The 16,929-nt window shown below is 57.3% G+C and overlaps 1 protein-coding gene across 1 annotated transcript; it reads right to left on the bottom strand.

Moving 5' to 3' along the window:
* Positions 1 to 8,979: 8,979 nt before the first annotated feature.
* UTS2R (urotensin 2 receptor) lies at positions 8,980 to 10,571 on the bottom strand. The gene has a single exon (XM_032615508.1). It carries the CDS (start codon positions 10,428 to 10,430, stop codon positions 9,336 to 9,338), a length of 1,095 nt encoding a protein of 364 aa, XP_032471399.1. The 5' UTR covers positions 10,431 to 10,571; the 3' UTR covers positions 8,980 to 9,335.
* Between the last annotated feature and the right edge of the window lie 6,358 nt (positions 10,572 to 16,929).

Here is a 16,929-nt window from a genome sequence, read left to right on the forward strand (position 1 = left end):
TTGTCGCAGGGGCCACAGAGATGCCGCTGGTGGGACGGCATGGGGGTTGCTGTTTATAGAAATCTCCGCAGCTGCCCAGCCTGTCTCAGGGCTGGCCCCAGAGCAAAACACCAGCCTGTTTGTTCCCCTTTGAGTTACAACTGGAACCACCTCGAATGGTCTCGGGATCCATGCTGGTTCTCAGTCCTGATCTTCTAATCCTGGAGCCACTTCGCTTCCGTGTTCTCTCCTCCAACATGGTCTTCACAGGAGAACTGGGGACCGAGCTGCCCCAGTCCCCACCAGCCCTCAGCCCCCAGGCAGCACTGACTCCCGGGCATCTCTTGGGCTTGTGCTGTGGGGCCTCGGGCGCAGGTATTTCTCATGCAGTCCAGGGAAGTGGTCCCAGCCACCAGACCCCTAATTGGCGGCATCTCTGCCCCGGTCGCCGGGTACTGGCTCATTTGCCTTCTGAAGTCACAGCGTCTCAGAGCCTCCCACACCTTCTAGAGGTTTTCACAGGGAGGAAGAGTTTGGGGACACTTCTGCCTGAGACTGGGGGCTGAGGACCCGAGACCCCAGCAATGTGAGTCCTGAATGATGCAGCGTATTCCAGAAACCAAGCCAGTCACACCAAACTCAGGGCCCTGGCAGTGCTCAGCCTGGAAGGCAGGGGCCGGGGTGTGTCGGGGGGAGGCAGGTGGGGGCAGGTGGGAGCAGCAAGAGTTTATCCCCCAGTGTGTGTACAATCTGAGAAGTGTTGACAAAGTACAAAGCACTAAGACAGATGAAATGACATAGCAGATTGCGGCCAAGCAGGGGAGAACACCAGTGACCCAGATGTCAATCGAACTTCAGGCCTGAGGCTCCCGGTGGCCCCAGGGAAGAGGGAAACATCCTAAGTCCACATCCAGCCCATCTCGGGGTCTCCTTGGATGCACTGACACATTAATACCAGTTTCTTATCTTGATCTTGAGTTTAAGGCCCCCATTCCACCCCAGGAATGGGCCCTGCAGGCTCCTGTCTACTAACTCAGCCCCTAGTAGCCCCTCTGTACCCCTGTTCACCCTCGGGGGCCTGAACCTCCCCTGCTGGCCAGCACACCATGCTCTGCAGAGTGGCAGGGGAGGCTCTGGACCAGCACTGATGGCTGTGCTCTGTCCCCTGCAGATCTGAGGCCCCACCTTTGTTGCAGCAAAAAATAAAAATAAAAAAATAGAAATGAGTAAACGGCCTTAGGCACATACCAGCCAAACAGGCCTGAAAGAGTTAAGCAATCTCAGTTATTCTTTAGCTGTTACTACTACCACTTGTAGCTAGACTTGTCCTTCACAAAGCTAATTACTTTCTGGTTCCATAGGAATTATACTCTGCACCTGGCATCCTTCTCCCCCCACACTTCCTTGTAGGATTCTGCATCTCAAAAGGAAGGTCACAGCAACAACTTCGGGGACACCAGGCTGGGTCGCTGAGCTGCCTGACGCCAGCTTTTGGCTGAAAATTTGCAGAAGAAAAAAAAAAAAATACAAGACCTTCATTGCTTTGAGACTTATCACCTACCCATAGACCATGAGCCCTGGAATATAAAACTCTCTCCATTCCCAGGAAAAGGGGGGCACAGTTCTCAAGGCGCTAGCCTGCTGTGTTCCCCCTTTGCCAGGCAAAGAATAAGAAAAGCTATCTTTCCCGTTCCTCCAAAACTCTGTCTCCGTATTTCTTTTCAGCATCAGTGCCCAGAGAGCCAGGATTCTTGGCATCACCTCTATGTTCCTTCCATCTCAGCACCTTTGAGGCCAAGCAGATCCCAATGGAGCTGGGGGTGCAGGTGAGCCCCCATTCCCGAGAAGGCCAGTGGGGGCTCTGGGAGGGCTGGGCCTTGCCTGCCCCAATGCAGGGCACCTCTCCCACCCTGCGGCATGTGGGTCATGGCTACCACCCCCCATTCTGGTGAACACACAAGGTGGAGGCTTGGAATCTTGCTGCAGCCACACACCTGGCCAGGTGCCCAGCTTGAGCCCCCTGCCCCCACCAGTCGTCCCTGGGTTTCCCAGGCCTGGGGGCATTCACCTGTCTCCTCCCATGCCCCTTGTTAAAGAACAGACAGCTGGGGAGGGTCTCTTAGGAAAGGCCCCATTCCTGGAAAATTCCGGTGAGAGGAGGAGGGAGGGGAGAGAAAGGGGGAGGTGGGTGGGCACCGTCTAGGTTCTCTGCACACCCAGGGTGGGTCCTGGACCAAGACGTCCTCCCCAGGAAAAAGTGGGCCACGTGCTTACACCTGCTGCCCCCTCCCAGAGTCCCCAGCCCCCGACAAGCTCTCCCTGCCCACCCCATGTAGCCAAATCTCCCCCTCCCCCTGCCCTTACCTGTAGGGGCTGCAAGGGGTTTAGCAGGGCTTGTGGGGTGAGGTGGACGTGGCAGTGAGGTGGGGGCCACGCAGTGGGTGCTCTCCTGTGCCCGTGTCTCTATGAGGCCAATGCAAGGCGGGGGTGGAGTTGCTGTTCCCTGGGGACCCCTGCCCTCCACGCCCCACTGGCCCCTTGGAGCCCTCACTGAGACCTCACATCCAGGGTGTGTGGGTCTTGCCTCCTGGGACATGGCATCAGGCACACACCCCTCAGAGGGGGAATCCAGACCCCTCAGCCAGGTCAGGACCTGCCCACGAGACCCCAGCTAGCACCCCAACCTCGCTGCCAGGTCAGGCAGCCGTCCTGCATCCATCACAGGTGGGCATGTGGGCTCACGTTGATCCTTCACACCTGCCCCCATCCCTATAATCACTCGTGCACCAGGACCACCTCCCGGCTACATCTCTGGTGGAGAAGGCTCCTGGCTTCCAGCTGCCTGCTGCCCAGCCTGGCGCATTGTGGGGCACACAGGGTCCATCCCAGCTCTGCCCAGCCACCATGGGCTGGGGGGAGGGGGCAGGATGAGGAGAGGGGTGGGGGGCGCTGGGAGGCTGAGGGCAGAAATGGAGGTCCCCCCCGCCCCATCAGACCCCAGTCCCAGCCCTGACTCGCCCCGGCCCTGGGGAGTAATCTTAGTGCAGGGCAGCCAACACTGAACCCGGGCAGCCTCGGTATTTCACACTGACACATAGTTTTGGGGTGAGACCAGGCTCTGGGCTTTCAATCACGCTGCGGGGTACCTCGAGCCACAAAGGGCAAAGGCAGGTGGATGCTCCCAGCTCCTGCGGGTCCCGGGTCCCATGTGGCCTGGTTCCTCAGCTGTGAAACAGGAATAAGAGAATTTTGTATAAAAGATGACCCAGTGGTGAGCTCGCCAAGGGGGCCACCTGAGGGCCAGGGAATTTGCACATGGAAGAAGGGCAGAGAGGGGCTGGAACACTGGACCGGAGTCCCCAGGCCGCCTACCGCCCCAGCTGCCTCCTGGCTCTGACCCTGCTCACCACTCAGGCCTGCCAGGCCTTGGTCTCCACAGCTCCAGGAGGGGAAAGGTGGCAGGACAGAGCCGTCCAGCCTGGGGGCCCGCTCTGGGCAGCTCAGGGGATGGGGCTCTCCTCTGGGCCCTCACGGGGTCCCAGGAGAACTGGCCCCCACCCCCTGTGTGGGGCTGGGCCCTCGGCCGGCCTGGAAAAGGCAGGAGTCTGGAGCGCCTGGCTGCTGGCCATTGGCAGCCTCTCGGGCTTCCTGCTCAGAGCGTCATCTGTCTGGAATTCCAATGGAAAAAACCCTGCTCTTGCAAGTGGGCCCTGTGGCTCTCAGATTCCTGGTTTGGTGGTTTGCAGATGTATGGGACCCAGGCTAGATTCTGGTCATCCCCACCCCCTGCCTGGGATGGGGGGCTCCCACCTTCTGCTGGCTGAGCCCCCTCCTTTCTCTTGCATGCTGGGTGTGTGAGTGAAGGTGCCGATGAGCTGAGGGCTTTCTCCAGAGCAAGAAGGCTGGCTCTCCAGGTGACCTGGATCAGGAAGACCAGTCAGCTGGGCGTGTCAGGTGTGGAACCAGGTAAGAGTTCAGGTCTCTGCACCCCTGAACTAGGCCACCCTACCAGGCACGGCCACTGTCACTGTGTCACCCATGGCCCTAGGCACTGCCCCCCAGAGCTCCATTTGGCGAGGACAGTCTACAAGAGCAGAGAGCTCCCTAGGCAGGTAAAAGTGATGTGTCTACTGGTTGTAGGTGCAACTCAATTCCCAAAGAATGACTTCCTGGAAAAACTAGGAGTAGACGAAACTTTGGACTGTGTGTGTATCTTTGTTGATGAGTAATTTACACAAAGTGCAGCAGCCCTGGGCATGCAGCCTGGTGACATGCACTCTGCGCGCTGGTGCATCTCCTTGTGGAGCTGGGCTCTCCCTGCCTCCACCCCTGGGGACCCACAGAAGGTGGCAGGGAGGGGTTCAAGGCACAGGTCTGTGGCCTGGGCCAGGCCACTCTCCTGGGCCTGTAAAAACCCACAGGTCAGCAGCCAAATCCCGGCCAAGCCTGAGCCTCTTGGAAACTGAGCGGCCTGCGAAGCAGGAATGTGCTGCACCTGGTAAATCCATCATCCATCATCCGATCCTCCGCCACTAGGCTCCTGGATCCCTGCGCCTTCTGTGAGCTTGGCTGTGAACTCGGCTGTGAACTCACCCGCCTCTGGCTCCTTCCCCACCTTCCACCAACCCCCTCCACCACCTCCAGGAAGACGGTAGACAGAATAAGAGGGGTCAGCGGGTCCCTGGTGGAGGGACAGTTTGTCCATTCATTCCCCACTGGGTGCTGGCCGCCACTGTCCTGGTCACAGGCCCCACAGCCTGCATGACCCCTGTCCCCACTCCTTGTTTTTGCTATAGGAACCGAAGGGAGTGGGCTGGAGAAACTCAGGGAAGAGGGTGCAGGGGGTGGGGGTGGGGCCGGGGACATGCCCCAGGCCTGGCACACGGCTCCCTCCCGATGCAGCTGGGCACCCAGTCCCCATGGCTCTGTGCCCAAGGTCTTCCAGAGGAGCTTCACGCACCACCCCCAGCAAAGGCCTCCCTGCCCAGCCCGCACTCCATTAACCCAGCTTCAAGGGAGCCCCCCCCGCCGGAACCAAGTCCAAATTCACAAAACCTTCCATCTGAGCACAGTGTCTCACAAAGGGATCCCGGTAGCCGTCTATGAAAAGAAATTCGTTCCCCCAGTGCAGAGTGGGGGTGGCCCTGGGGCAGTGGTCGGGACTGAAGTGAGGGCAACAGTGCCTCAAAAGAAAGCCGTAAGGAGCACCGTGGGCTGAGCCTGGCCTTGGCATTTTGCCTCTTCACCTGCAAGTCTGGGTGTTGGGTGGATGGCATTGAAATGTCGAGACCTCGTCCATCACCCTGAGTGACCCTCAGCCCAAGTGCTCATCCGTCAGACAGCCGACAGCCCTCCCGTCCCCACTAATGGCCACCACTGCCCTGGAGGCCAGGGCTGGACTCAGACAGAAGGCGCACTCAGCTCCTGGCATCCAGGGCTGTAGCAGGAGTGCCGGCTGCTCTCCCTGGTCCTCCCGTCATTTCCCACCCCTCCCCCTCCTTTCTCCCCCCATCCCTCCCCTTTTCTCCTTCCTCCTCCCTTCTCCACTCCCCCGACTGGCTCCTCAGGCCAGGAAGGCAGTAGCCCCAGGTGAGGCCTCCAGGTTTCAGGAGCTTGGTCTGGATCTGATGCTTGCAGAGTGGACAGGGACACTGTCACGATTTTCTCGAGTGGTGGCCAGTGTCCCCCTCCCTCCCTGGTTATGTGTAAAGTAGCTCTGTGCACAGCTCTGGTGGTCCCCTGCTCAGGATGAGCAGATGCTATCATCCAGGGCGTCCAGTGCAGGCTGTTGGGGGACTGGGGGCCCTGACAATGGGAGAAGGACGCCCAGGCAGAGGCCCACGCCCACACTGGCACCTGTGGGGGCCTGAGATTCTGGGGCAGGCAGGGAAGGGACGGGATGCAGGCTGCGGAGCAGCCCACGCTGGTGCCGACAGCACCTGTGCCCACCCCAGGGGGGCCCTGCAGGACCAGGCCCCTCACCACAGGCCCAAGAGCATCTCAGGCTCCAACTGTGGTTGGGGAGTGTGGGAGTTAAGGTCAAAGGGCCCCAGCGCCCGGGGGTGAACATCCACCCGGGGCTTCCCTGGCTCTGTTCCCGATGACCTGCCCCCCCACGGCGTCCACACTGCCAGATCTCCAGCAAAGCCCTGTGGCCTTAAGCGTCGGACACCATGAGGGAATCTGCAGAGTGAACCCCGGGTTCTGAGCCCTCCTCCCTGCCTTTGAACTGTTGGAAAAGAGTCGGCATGCGGAGCAGCCCCAGCCTCCCAGCAGGATGTGAGAGCAGCCAGACCTGTGGACACGCCTGGTCAGTGCCTTCCTGGAGACAGGGGACGGAAGACCTGGTCGGTGCCTTCCCCAGGTCACAGGGGGTGGTGGTGACCTGGTCAGTGCCTTTCTGGGGACAGGGGAAGCTGGCCGAAAGGGTTCTGATGACCTATAGAAGCAAGACGATCCATAATGAACATGGCTGTGAGGATGTCCCTTTCTCTCGAGGGGCCCTGCTGGCTGCCCCTCCCTCAGTACATGTTGCCAGGTGGGGAAGCCCCAGGTGGCTGGGACAGAACTGGAGGTGAGGAAGCCTGCACTCACTCCCGTTGGAGGCCAAGGTGATGAGGATGGGAAGGGGGATGCCCTGCCCCCCACAGCCTGCGGGCAGCACTGCCCTCCCCGCCCCTGCCCATCTGAGCAAGGCCTATGGCCCTGGCCCCACAGGCACGTGACTCTGAGAGACGGTCACCATCGGAGCTGCCCGTTCTTAATCCGAGTTTACCCAGAACAGCTGCTCTTTCGTCATAAAACAGTGCCTGCCCCGAGGGAGGGCAGCGTGGGCAGGACGGAGAGGCCAGGAGGACATGAGGACAGGAGCCCTCACGCAGGGCAGCTGGAAGGAGCGGCAGATGTACAGTCCTCCGGGAACAGTCCAGAGGTTCCAGAGCAGCAACGCCTCCACACAGACGCGCACACGGGCGTCCACGGCGGCCCTGTTCGTTTGGAGAAAATGTGGCAGCAGCTCAAATGCCCAAAACCGACACGTGTTCATCCAACGGGGCACATTCAGCTCTGCCCAAGCTGTGCAGCTGGGCGTCTGTTCCCGGAATGTGGTGGGTGAGGCTCCTCCATGCGGTTGGAGGCCTTCCAGCAAAACTGGAGTTTTCTGGGAAAGAAAGAATTCTACCCCAAGACTGCAGCGTCTTCTCCTGCCTGAGTTCCCAGCCCACCACCCCATCGGTGGACCTCAGACATGCCAGCCCCTTAATCGCTGAACCAATTCCTTCGTAGAACCTTCCATTATTTATGTCTGTCCTTATTGGTCAGTTTCTCTGGAGCTCCCTGCCTGACAGATGTCTTGAGGCTGGATTGTGATGATGGTTGCACAGCTCTGTCTTGTCACTGAAAATCATGACTTGCACTTTAAGCGGGTGAGTTTTATGGTGTGAGACGGTCCCCAGTAAAGCTGTAGCATTTGAACAGGAGCCCTCACCTGCTAGAGCCGGTTCTAGACATGCCCCGGTTGGCCCCTCACCCCAGGACCCTCTGCTGTCCAGCTTGCCAAGGGCTGGGCACCATTCCTGATGGGCTGATAACTGCGGGTCTTGAGCCAGACTAGGCCTCCATAAATCACCCGTCCCTGACTGGTTGGTCCTGGGGGCCCGGGGTGAGGGGAGAGGGAGAGGCTGTGGGTGGTGGATCCGGGGAGGTCGGCCAAGCCACAGCAGGCCAGCAGGAGTCTCCTTGTGGCTGTGTGTGTGGGTACACAGGCATGAGAGCCTGTGTAACACTTTTAAACACCCTGAAACGCTCAGGGTGTCCTCATGAGGCTGCCCAGAGGCTGGGTACTTCCAAGCAGAAGATGGGAGGACAGCCCCTGCGGCTGTCCCAGGCCTGGTGGTGGAGGCTCGCCCGGCCCACCTGGGAGCATTAACCAGGGTACTCAGGTCTTAAGTTTGAAGCCAGCATCACTCCGAGAAACAGCGCACAGAGCACCTTCACACATACAGATGAATGGGGGCTGCAGGGCCATTTCTGGGGGTCTCAGTTTTCTAAGTTTGGGGGCTTCTTAACACATCCCGGAATCAGGATTTGGGAAGCAGAGACCCAGGGTCTTGGTCAAGGTACAAACTTTGGGCTGTTTACTTCCAAAAACATTTGGGGTCCCAAGTTGCACTGGTGGCCTTGGACCCCATACTTAGGGGCCAGCGGGGAGGGAGGTGTAGATCTCCACCTGCCCACACGTTAGGATCCTGTCAGGGTCTTGAAAGGGGTCCAGGAGGGCCTGGCCGGTAGTGAGTCTAATGTACAGCCAAGGCTGAGGCCCAGCTGTGGGATGTGAGCTGGGGCCACATGTGGAGTGTACAGGCCGCTGGACGGTTGGGTAGGGGTGGGGAGAGGTCCAAAATCTCTCCCTGTGGGCGGGCTTTCTGCAGGCAGGGTCCGGTGGTCTTGATGTCTACAGGAGGCCCAGCTCGGATGCTGCACACAGGAGGCATGAGATAAACCCCTACGTGTGTTGTATGATCCACCCCCCACCTGACCCACACCCCCCCAGGTCTGGGGAGGGAGAGGCAGGTGAGCTGCTGAAGGGAGAGGAATTCTGGCTCATGGTTTCAGTTTAGGTGCCGAGTTCCTGCCCTGGAGTGATGCCCCAGCTGCCCCTCCTCCCTGAGCAGGTTGAGGCTGATGGCTCCCTGCCCCGCCCCAGGGTCTCAGGCCCCACATCCAGGGCCCAGCTCAGGCCTGATGGCACCCGCCCACCGCGTCAGGAAGGCTGAATGGCTGGACGTGTCTCCTCCCCAGCCAGGTGGACAGGCTCATCCAAGTGCGGGGGGACGTCCTAGGGGTCCTACCTCCGTTGACATCCCACCCACACTGCTGCGGCAGGACAAGGCTCGAAGAGCTCAGAGTTTATTGTTCCAGGTGCTGAAGCTGTGAGGGATGGAGCCACATGGGAGCCGGGAGGGATGGGGAGAGGGCCATGCACCAGCCAGGAGGAGGGTCCCATGCAGGCAGCCTGTGTGCCTACACGCTGTCGCCTGCCAGTGTGTGCCCTGCCACGTGTCATGTAGGCGCTCACGTCTGCTGGGGGCAGTGAAGACTCCACTCACCACCATCTTCAGAAGCTGGTCCTGGGCCTGAGCCTCCTACAGACCCTCACAGATGGACGGGGCAGGGGGGCATTACAGGAAGGTGGCTGGGCTGATGGAGCTGAAGTGAGTGATGGGGGAGGGAGAGCAGGGAACTTTCTGGAAGAGGACTGAGGAAGGGAGGCAGGCAGTGCGGGAGTCCAGGAGTGACCTGGGCTCTGGGGGCCACTCCCACCCCCACTCCAGCGCCCACGTGGAGGCTGGGGACGCTCAGGTGCAGAGCCCCCTAGGAGCAGCCTGGGACAGCGCGATGGTCTCGCTGGCCTGCTGGCTGCTGGAGGACAGTGAGTGGCCTGAGCTGCGCTGGCAGCCAGTGCGGGCCTGCGGGAAGCTGTGGGTACCCCCGGGCCGGTGGGCGCCCCTGCCTTGGAGCGAGCGCTGGCGGTAGTCGCGGTAGTTCTTAGTGAGCAGCGTGTAGAGGAAGGGGTTTACGCAACTGTTGCTGTAGGTGAGGCAGGTGGTCAGGTAGTTGACGATGCGGGCGGAGCGGGGCGTGAGCGGCGGGGTCCCGCGGTACTGGGTGAGGAGCTGCCACAGCCAGAAGGGCAGGAAGCAGGCCCAGAAGAGCAGCACGATGCCCAGGATGAGGTAGAGCACCCTGGGGTTGGGTAGCCGCCGTGTCTGCGTGAAGGAAGCCCGCTGCGACTGCCAGTAGGCCCGGGCCAGGCGGACGTAGAGCAGCCCGATGACCACGCCGGGCCCCACGATGCTGGTCCCGAAGAGCAGTGTCAGGTAGGTGCGGTGGGCGCGCTGGCCCCAGGCCGGCAGGCAGAGGCTCTTGTGGCCCCTGCGGACCAGCCGGATGGCCAGCATCATGGGCAGTGCCAGAAACAGCGCCAGCAGCCACGTGCCCAGCGCCAGGACCTTGCGGTAGCCCTTGGAACGCTGCACCATGTCCAGTGGCCTCACCACGGCGGTGTAGCGCTCACTGCTCATGAGGGTCAGGGTGAAGATGCTGGCGTGCATGGTCAGGAAGTCCAGGCTGAAGAGGACACGGCAGCCCACGTCGCCGAAGTGCCACGCCTTGGTGACGTAGGTGGCCACGATGAAGGGGATGCTGAGCAGGTAGAGCAAGTCCGCCAGCGCCAGGTTGATGACGTAGACGTACATGGAGGCCGAGGTGTGCAGGAAGCGGCACATGACAGCCAGCGTGTACAAGTTGCCCACCACGCCAACCACGCCCATGGCCGAGAGCACCACCCCAATGGTGCCCGTGGCCACCAGGTCCTCCAGGGAGCTGGGCTCCGCTGGGCTGGCCCACGAGCTGTTGAGAGAGGCATTGGGGGCGCCGGGCGGCTCGGGCATGGTGCTGCCTGTCGTAGCCAGCACAGGGAACCTGCTCAACGGCTCTGGACTCAGCGCCGTCTCTGCTGCCTCACACTGGGCTTGGGGCTGGGGCCTGCTGCTCCTTTAGGCAGAGAAGGGGCATCTGTGGATGACAAGCTTGTCCTGCGGGAGAGGATGCCCATTAAAGATGCAGGTCAGGCACCCCCTCCCACTCCCAGGAGGCCGTGAGAGGACACAGTTCCCACTGGGCTAGGGAGGCCTGCAGAGGGATGGGGTTCGCCAGCTGCAACACCCCCTTGGGGACTCTTCATTCAAAACTCTAACACTGTGCCTCGTTTCCCCAGCTATGTAGGGGGACCACCTAGACCAGCTGCTCCCCGTGCATGCCCCGGCAGCACCCCCACCCTGGGCCTCAATGCAAGTCCAAAGGCCTCTGGGCTGGCTGGACTTTTCTGAAAACCAGAGCGCAGCAGGCAGACTGCAGGGGTGGGGTCAGCAGTGGATGGAACCAGGAGTCCTCCCTAGGCCTCCTCACTTCCTCATCTGTGAAGGGCAGGGTGACCGTGCTGACCCCTGCGTCCTTTCTCCCAATTTATTTCTCCTGTATGTTTTAAAAAAAAAAATTTTGTTCAGATTGCAAGAGTAGTATCTGCTGACTTTAAAGTTCAAATAGGAAAATATGTTTGGTAAAGAGGGGAAAGCTCTTGTAATCTCTCTTTATCTACATGGGGAAAATGAGCCTTAATGCCTACCTCCCACCACACGTGAAAATAATTCAAGATGGACTCAGCACCTGTATGTAACAGAGTAAATCAATTAATTAATCAAGTTCTGGAAGAAAGGAGAATATCTGCATGACCTTGGGTAGGCAAAGATTTCTCAAAAAAAAAAAAAAAAGAGCAAGAAATACTTGCAGTAAAAGACCCATCAAGTGGATTTCATTAAAATTAAGAACTTCACTGAGAGAGTAAAAAATGTAAACCATGGACTAGGAAAAGATTATCAGAAGACATATATCAGGGCTTCCCTGGTAGCACAGTGGTTGAGAGTCCGCCTGCCGATGCAGGGGACACAGGTTCGTGCCCCGGTCCGGGAAGATCCCACATGCCGCAGAGCGGCTGGGCCCGTGAGCCATGGCCGCTGAGCCTGCGTGTCCGGAGCCTGTGCTCCGCAACGGGAAAGGCCACAACAGTGAGATGCCCGCGTACCGCAAAAAAAAAAAAGAAGACATATATCAGACAAAGAACTAGTAATCAAAATATATGAAAGAACTACAAATCAATAAAGACTAATGACTCATTTGGAAAAAAAAAAAAGACAAGATTTGAATAGGAAATTCTCAAAAGAGGATGTCCAAATGGCCAAGAAGCACATGAAAGGATGCTCAACATCATTAGTCATCCAGGAGATTAGGGTAAAAACCTCTGCACCCTCACCAGGATGGCTGGAATCAAAAAGGCAGATCCCAAGTGCTGGGAGGATGTGGAGGAACCAGACTCCTGAACTGCTGGAGGGGCCATAGAATGGTGCAGCCCCTGTGGAAAACAATCTGGCACCATCAAAAAAAAAAAGTAAAGTTGGACACATGCATGTCCTCTCATCCAGCAGTTCCACTCTTAGGTTTGTGTCCAAGAGAAATGAGTGCAAATGTCCACAAAAAGCAAGAGTGAGAATGTTCACAGCAGGCAGGAGCTGGAAACCACCCAACTGTCCATGAATAGTAGTGTGGGTAAAGAAACTGTGACCCCTCCATAAAAATGCTCTGAGATGATGAAGAAGATGGAATTACCCTACAGTCAACAACTTGATGAAACTCAAATATGCTATGTTGAGAAAAACAAAACAAAACAAAAAAACAGACACAAAGAGTACACTGTGATTCCATTTACCTGAAGTTCTGGAGCAGGCAAAATCTCTATGATAGCTGTTGCCGGGGTGTCAACTGGTAGGGGGCGCTGGAGAGCACTCTGAGAGATGGACTTGTGCTGTGTCCTCAAGTGGTGGTGGTTACACAGGTGTAGACACGTGTAAAAACTAACGGAGTTGCACGCCTATGACCCTTGCTGTGTGAAAATTGCCGTCATAAGAAAAAAAGACCTAAAACTGGAAATACTTGAACTGAGAGGAGAGGCCCCTCTGTCGCCCCATCTCCCCACATCCAGGGAAAATACTGGCTCCAGGTTTTTTCCCTCTACAGGTCCAGCGTTCACACTAACACAGATAAACTCGGGGCGTCCACCCGACGTGGTCTGAGCCCTCCGTGCAGAAGGGAACCTGGGTGCAGAGATGCCGCCCCAGACCCCTCTCCGCGGGACCCGGCCCAGCCTCGAGTCTGGCGAGGACAGCTGGGGGCCTTCCTACTGGCCGGAGGCTCCCTCCCCGGCCAACGCCCCCCGGGGGTCCGGGTTCCGGAGCCCTGCCCCAGGGGCTGCAGCGAACCGAGCCGAGGGCGCCCCTGGGAGGGACTCGAAGCCCTCGCCGAGACCGCGGCGCGCACCTCATCGCTCGCCACCCGAAGCGCTGCACACCCTCCCCGAGGCGCGAGGAGGGCTCAGTGGCCCTGTGATCCTACCTGGCACAGTGCGGGCCGGCGGGGAGGGCGCCCCGCGCACCAGGTCCCGGCCCCCTCCCCGCACCCTCTCAGCGCTCATGCCCACCTCAGTCACCGGACCATCAGGTCTGTGCGCCGAGCCCCGGGGTCGCGCTCGGGACGTCCTCCTCGCCGCCACGCGTCGCCGGGAACCTTCCCGAGGGTTGAAGAGCGCTCCGGACGGGAGCGCGGAGGGGCGTGCGGGCTCCCAGCGGCGCGTGGTGGAGGGGAGCCCGCCCGCCGGTCCCGCCGGGAGAGCCTCTCTCCGCGCCCAGACCCCTGTCGCCGCCGCCACCTGCCCGGCCGCCAGCTGGGAATGCGCCGGGGCCCTGCGCCCGGCCTGGGCATTAATAACCCCGGGGGGGGGGGGGGGGCGCGGGAAGGGGGGGCGGGGATGCGCTGGGGCGGCTGGGGAGGCGCGGGGGGAGGGGAGGGCAGCCGGCGCGGGAGCGGGGGGGCGCGTAGGGAAGGGGGCAGGTCACTCCTCGGCCGTGGGGTGAAGCCGAGTCCAGGCAGGTTGCAGCCCTTGTGCGGGGCGTCTCTGCTTCCCTTCGCCCTCTGCACCCCACCCCTCAGTTTCCCAGGCGCTGAGCGGTTGTCAGTGAAGCCCTGGACCCTCCCGTGCACCTGGTGGGGACACAGTGGGGGGGGAGTTCTGAGACACCGAGGCGGGGCCGCGACCCAGTGGCATTAATGACATTCATAATGTGCACTCGTCACTACTTCCAAAACCTTTTATCAACCCAAACAGAAACTGTCCCCATTAAACAACTCTGCATCCCACCCCGCCAGGCCCTAACAACCACTATTCTCCTTCTGTCTCCATTTTTTACTTGACTACTCCAGGAACCCACCTCCTGCGAGTGGGATCATACAGTTTTTGTTGTTTAGTGTCTGGCTTCTTTCACTTACTATGATGTCTAAGAGGTTCCTCCATGTTGTAGCAAGTGTCAGAGCTTCCTTCCTTTTCAAGGCTGAATACTATTCCGTCGTTTACACACCACATTTATTTATCCCTTCATCTGTGATGGACTCTTGGGTTGTTTTCCTCTTTTGGTGATGGTGACTAGTGCTATTTTGATTCACAATTTCCTGTTCCTTTTATGGATCATATTTCTTCCTTTATATCTTTTTTTTTTTTTTTGCGGTACGCGGGCCTCTCACTGTTGTGGCCTCTCCCGTTGTGGAGCACAGGCTCCGGACGCGCAGGCTCAGCGGCCATGGCTCACGGGCCCAGCCGCTCTGCGGCATGTGGGATCTTCCCGGACCGGGGCACGAACCCGTGTCCCCTGCATTGGCAGGTGGACTCTCAACCACTGTGCCACCAGAGAAGCCCTGGCAGGTGGATTCTTAACCACTGTGCCACCAGGGAAGCCACTGCCGCTGTTTTAATGGAAAGAGTGAATTAATTCGCATTGGAACGGCATTGCCAGCGGGTGGGGGCTGGGAGGACACTGGGGGCTGTTCTTCACAGGTCCTCTGGAAAGAGAACGGACAGTTATCCCTACTCTGGGCCAATGTGCTACAACTTTTACATTTGATTTTTTTTAATTGAGGTGAAATTCACGCAACATAAAATCAACTATTCAGTGGCATGTAGTGCATTCATAAAATTGTGCAAGTTATTGCCTCTGTCTAGTTCCAGAACATTTTCATTACCTCAGAAGGAGACCCTACATCCATTAAGCAATTATTTCCCCCTCCCCCTTTCCCTCAGTCTCTGTCAACCACTCATCTGCTACTGTTTCTATGGATTTGCCTGTTCCGGACATTTCATATAAATGAAATCATACAATATATGGTCTTTTGTGACAGACTTCATTTACTTATCACACTGTTTTTAAGATTTATCCACCTTGCAGCATCAGAACTTCACTCCTTTTCATGGTTGAATAATACCCCTTTGTATGGCTAGATCACTGTTTACCCGTTCGTCAGTTGATGGACTTTTGGGTTGTTTCCACCTTTTGGCTATTGTGAATAATGCTGCTATGAGCATGTGTGTGTATGTTTTTAAATTATTTGGGTATATAGCTAGGAATAGAATCAATGGGTCGTATGGTAATTATATGTTTAATTTTTTTAGGATACATTGGATCTTATTTCGTCTTCACCATAACCTTGTGAGTTGATGTTTCCCCCCCGCCCCCATTTTCAGAGGAGAAGAGCTGAGGAACCAGCTGTAGCCTCTTGGCAAAGAGCTGGGGCTCTTGCTTGGATCCTGCTGCAGGGCTGCCTTCTCCTTACCTCCGCATCCCACAATACTGCAAAGCAGATGGGTCATTAAAAAAAGAGTTTGCCCAAAACAAGGGTTTGTTGGAGTGATGAATAAACGGACTGTTTAACCTGGAGGGACAGAGAGAGGAGGGAACGAAGGCAAGACCGTGCTGAGTTTATTTGGAAGAAGAGTCAGGTGCACGTTAAAATACAGATTCCGAGTCGATAAATGCCCACAGAATTATGAGATCGTGTTGAAATGAAGTGTTTCGAATGGCTGCTGCATTAATGCCTTCTAATTAGCATCGGAAGTCTTCATGATTTAAGACCTGGAGACTTACTTCTGAAAGATAAGAGAGAAAAAGACTGCCCCCAAAGTTCGATGAAAGGATCTCACTGCTACTGTTAATACCTAACACAGCAGCACCCCCTCACCCCCACACCCCCAGAGTGGACCCTTAGATCTGCATCTTTCACTGAAAGGGATACAGCCCATCCTTGGATCATTGGAGGCTATGCCAGCTGAGACCCGCAACGGAGGATTGTAGAAACCTCCAGATTGCTCGTTTATAAGAAAGAGAAGCTGCCAATGAAGAGCTTTTTCCTGGCCCAGAGCACCCTGGTGACAAGACCTCCAGAGCGTCCTTCTCCAGTGAGTCTGCAGAGAATGGGCAGGCTGGTGCATACTGCCCCCTACCCCTGGTGTCATGAACATTATGAGCAATCTTTGCACATGGTTCTGCCTCGAGTTGTTTTTGTTTTAATATCAAGGGCACAGATTTAGATTCATTAAAATCTATTTGGTGACACACTCTCACTGTAGTTCAAAGCATTCCCTTTCTTATTTTAGGCATGTGTGTATGTGTTGTTCTTTATAATGTGATAAATACCTGTGAACACCATGAGCCGAAAAACTGACCAGAACCCTCATCTGGCCTGTGCTGCTCCCCACTCTGTTCCCTGCTCCCAGGGGATTTAAACATGTAACAGTGACTCCACCCAGACACCGAGACAATGAGGCCAATCCACAGGGACTAGTTGAGGATCGTCAGCACAGGGGCTTGATATAAAACTTTTATTGCATTATTTAATTAAAAAAACAAAGAAATGGGAACTAAACTGTCAAATGCATTAAATGGCCAACATTTGAAACCAGGTCTTCTCCTGCTACAGACGAGTGTGCAGTGCTGCTGACAGGGTCCTGTGGAGCCCCCGAGACCGTCTGGTGGTCCTGTCACCCCAGACTCCTGAGTGTGCCTGGAAGTATCTCACCCATAACGTCTCTCCACAAGTCCAGGGCAGGGCTGGGGCATGGCACTGCACCCTGCTCTCCACGCCACACTCTATAGCAGTTGTTCACACCAGCACATCCTTGTCAGTGTCATGTCCCTAACTCCATGACAGTTGACAGGTAAAAACTTCCCTCCCCAATACTGGTATTTGTGTTGCTTCCCCCTTAGGCTGTGGTGGGTCCCATTTCTGTCTCTGGGCCACTCACCATTCTTCTTCCCCAAGCCCAAGTCTCCAACTTTTGCTAAATGCTAATTGCTAATAACAATCCTGGCTGTTGTGGAGGGGTCAGTCCTTCCCAGCTTCTGGTGTCCTGGGGAAGCCAGGACAATGGTGACCACTTGGGCCTCAGTTCCTCAGTTCAGGGGCCCTGGGCTGAGGGTCTGGAAACATGGCAGCTCCCCCAGGGCTGAGGCTCCC

The sequence above is a fragment of the Phocoena sinus genome, chromosome 20, assembly GCF_008692025.1.
Source record: "Phocoena sinus isolate mPhoSin1 chromosome 20, mPhoSin1.pri, whole genome shotgun sequence".
Lineage (NCBI taxonomy): Eukaryota > Metazoa > Chordata > Mammalia > Artiodactyla > Phocoenidae > Phocoena > Phocoena sinus.

Bases quoted from the DNA above. Each gene is read 5' to 3' on its own strand.
- UTS2R (XM_032615508.1), bottom strand. From the start codon at position 10,430: ATGCCCGAGCCGCCCGGCGCCCCCAATGCCTCTCTCAACAGCTCGTGG.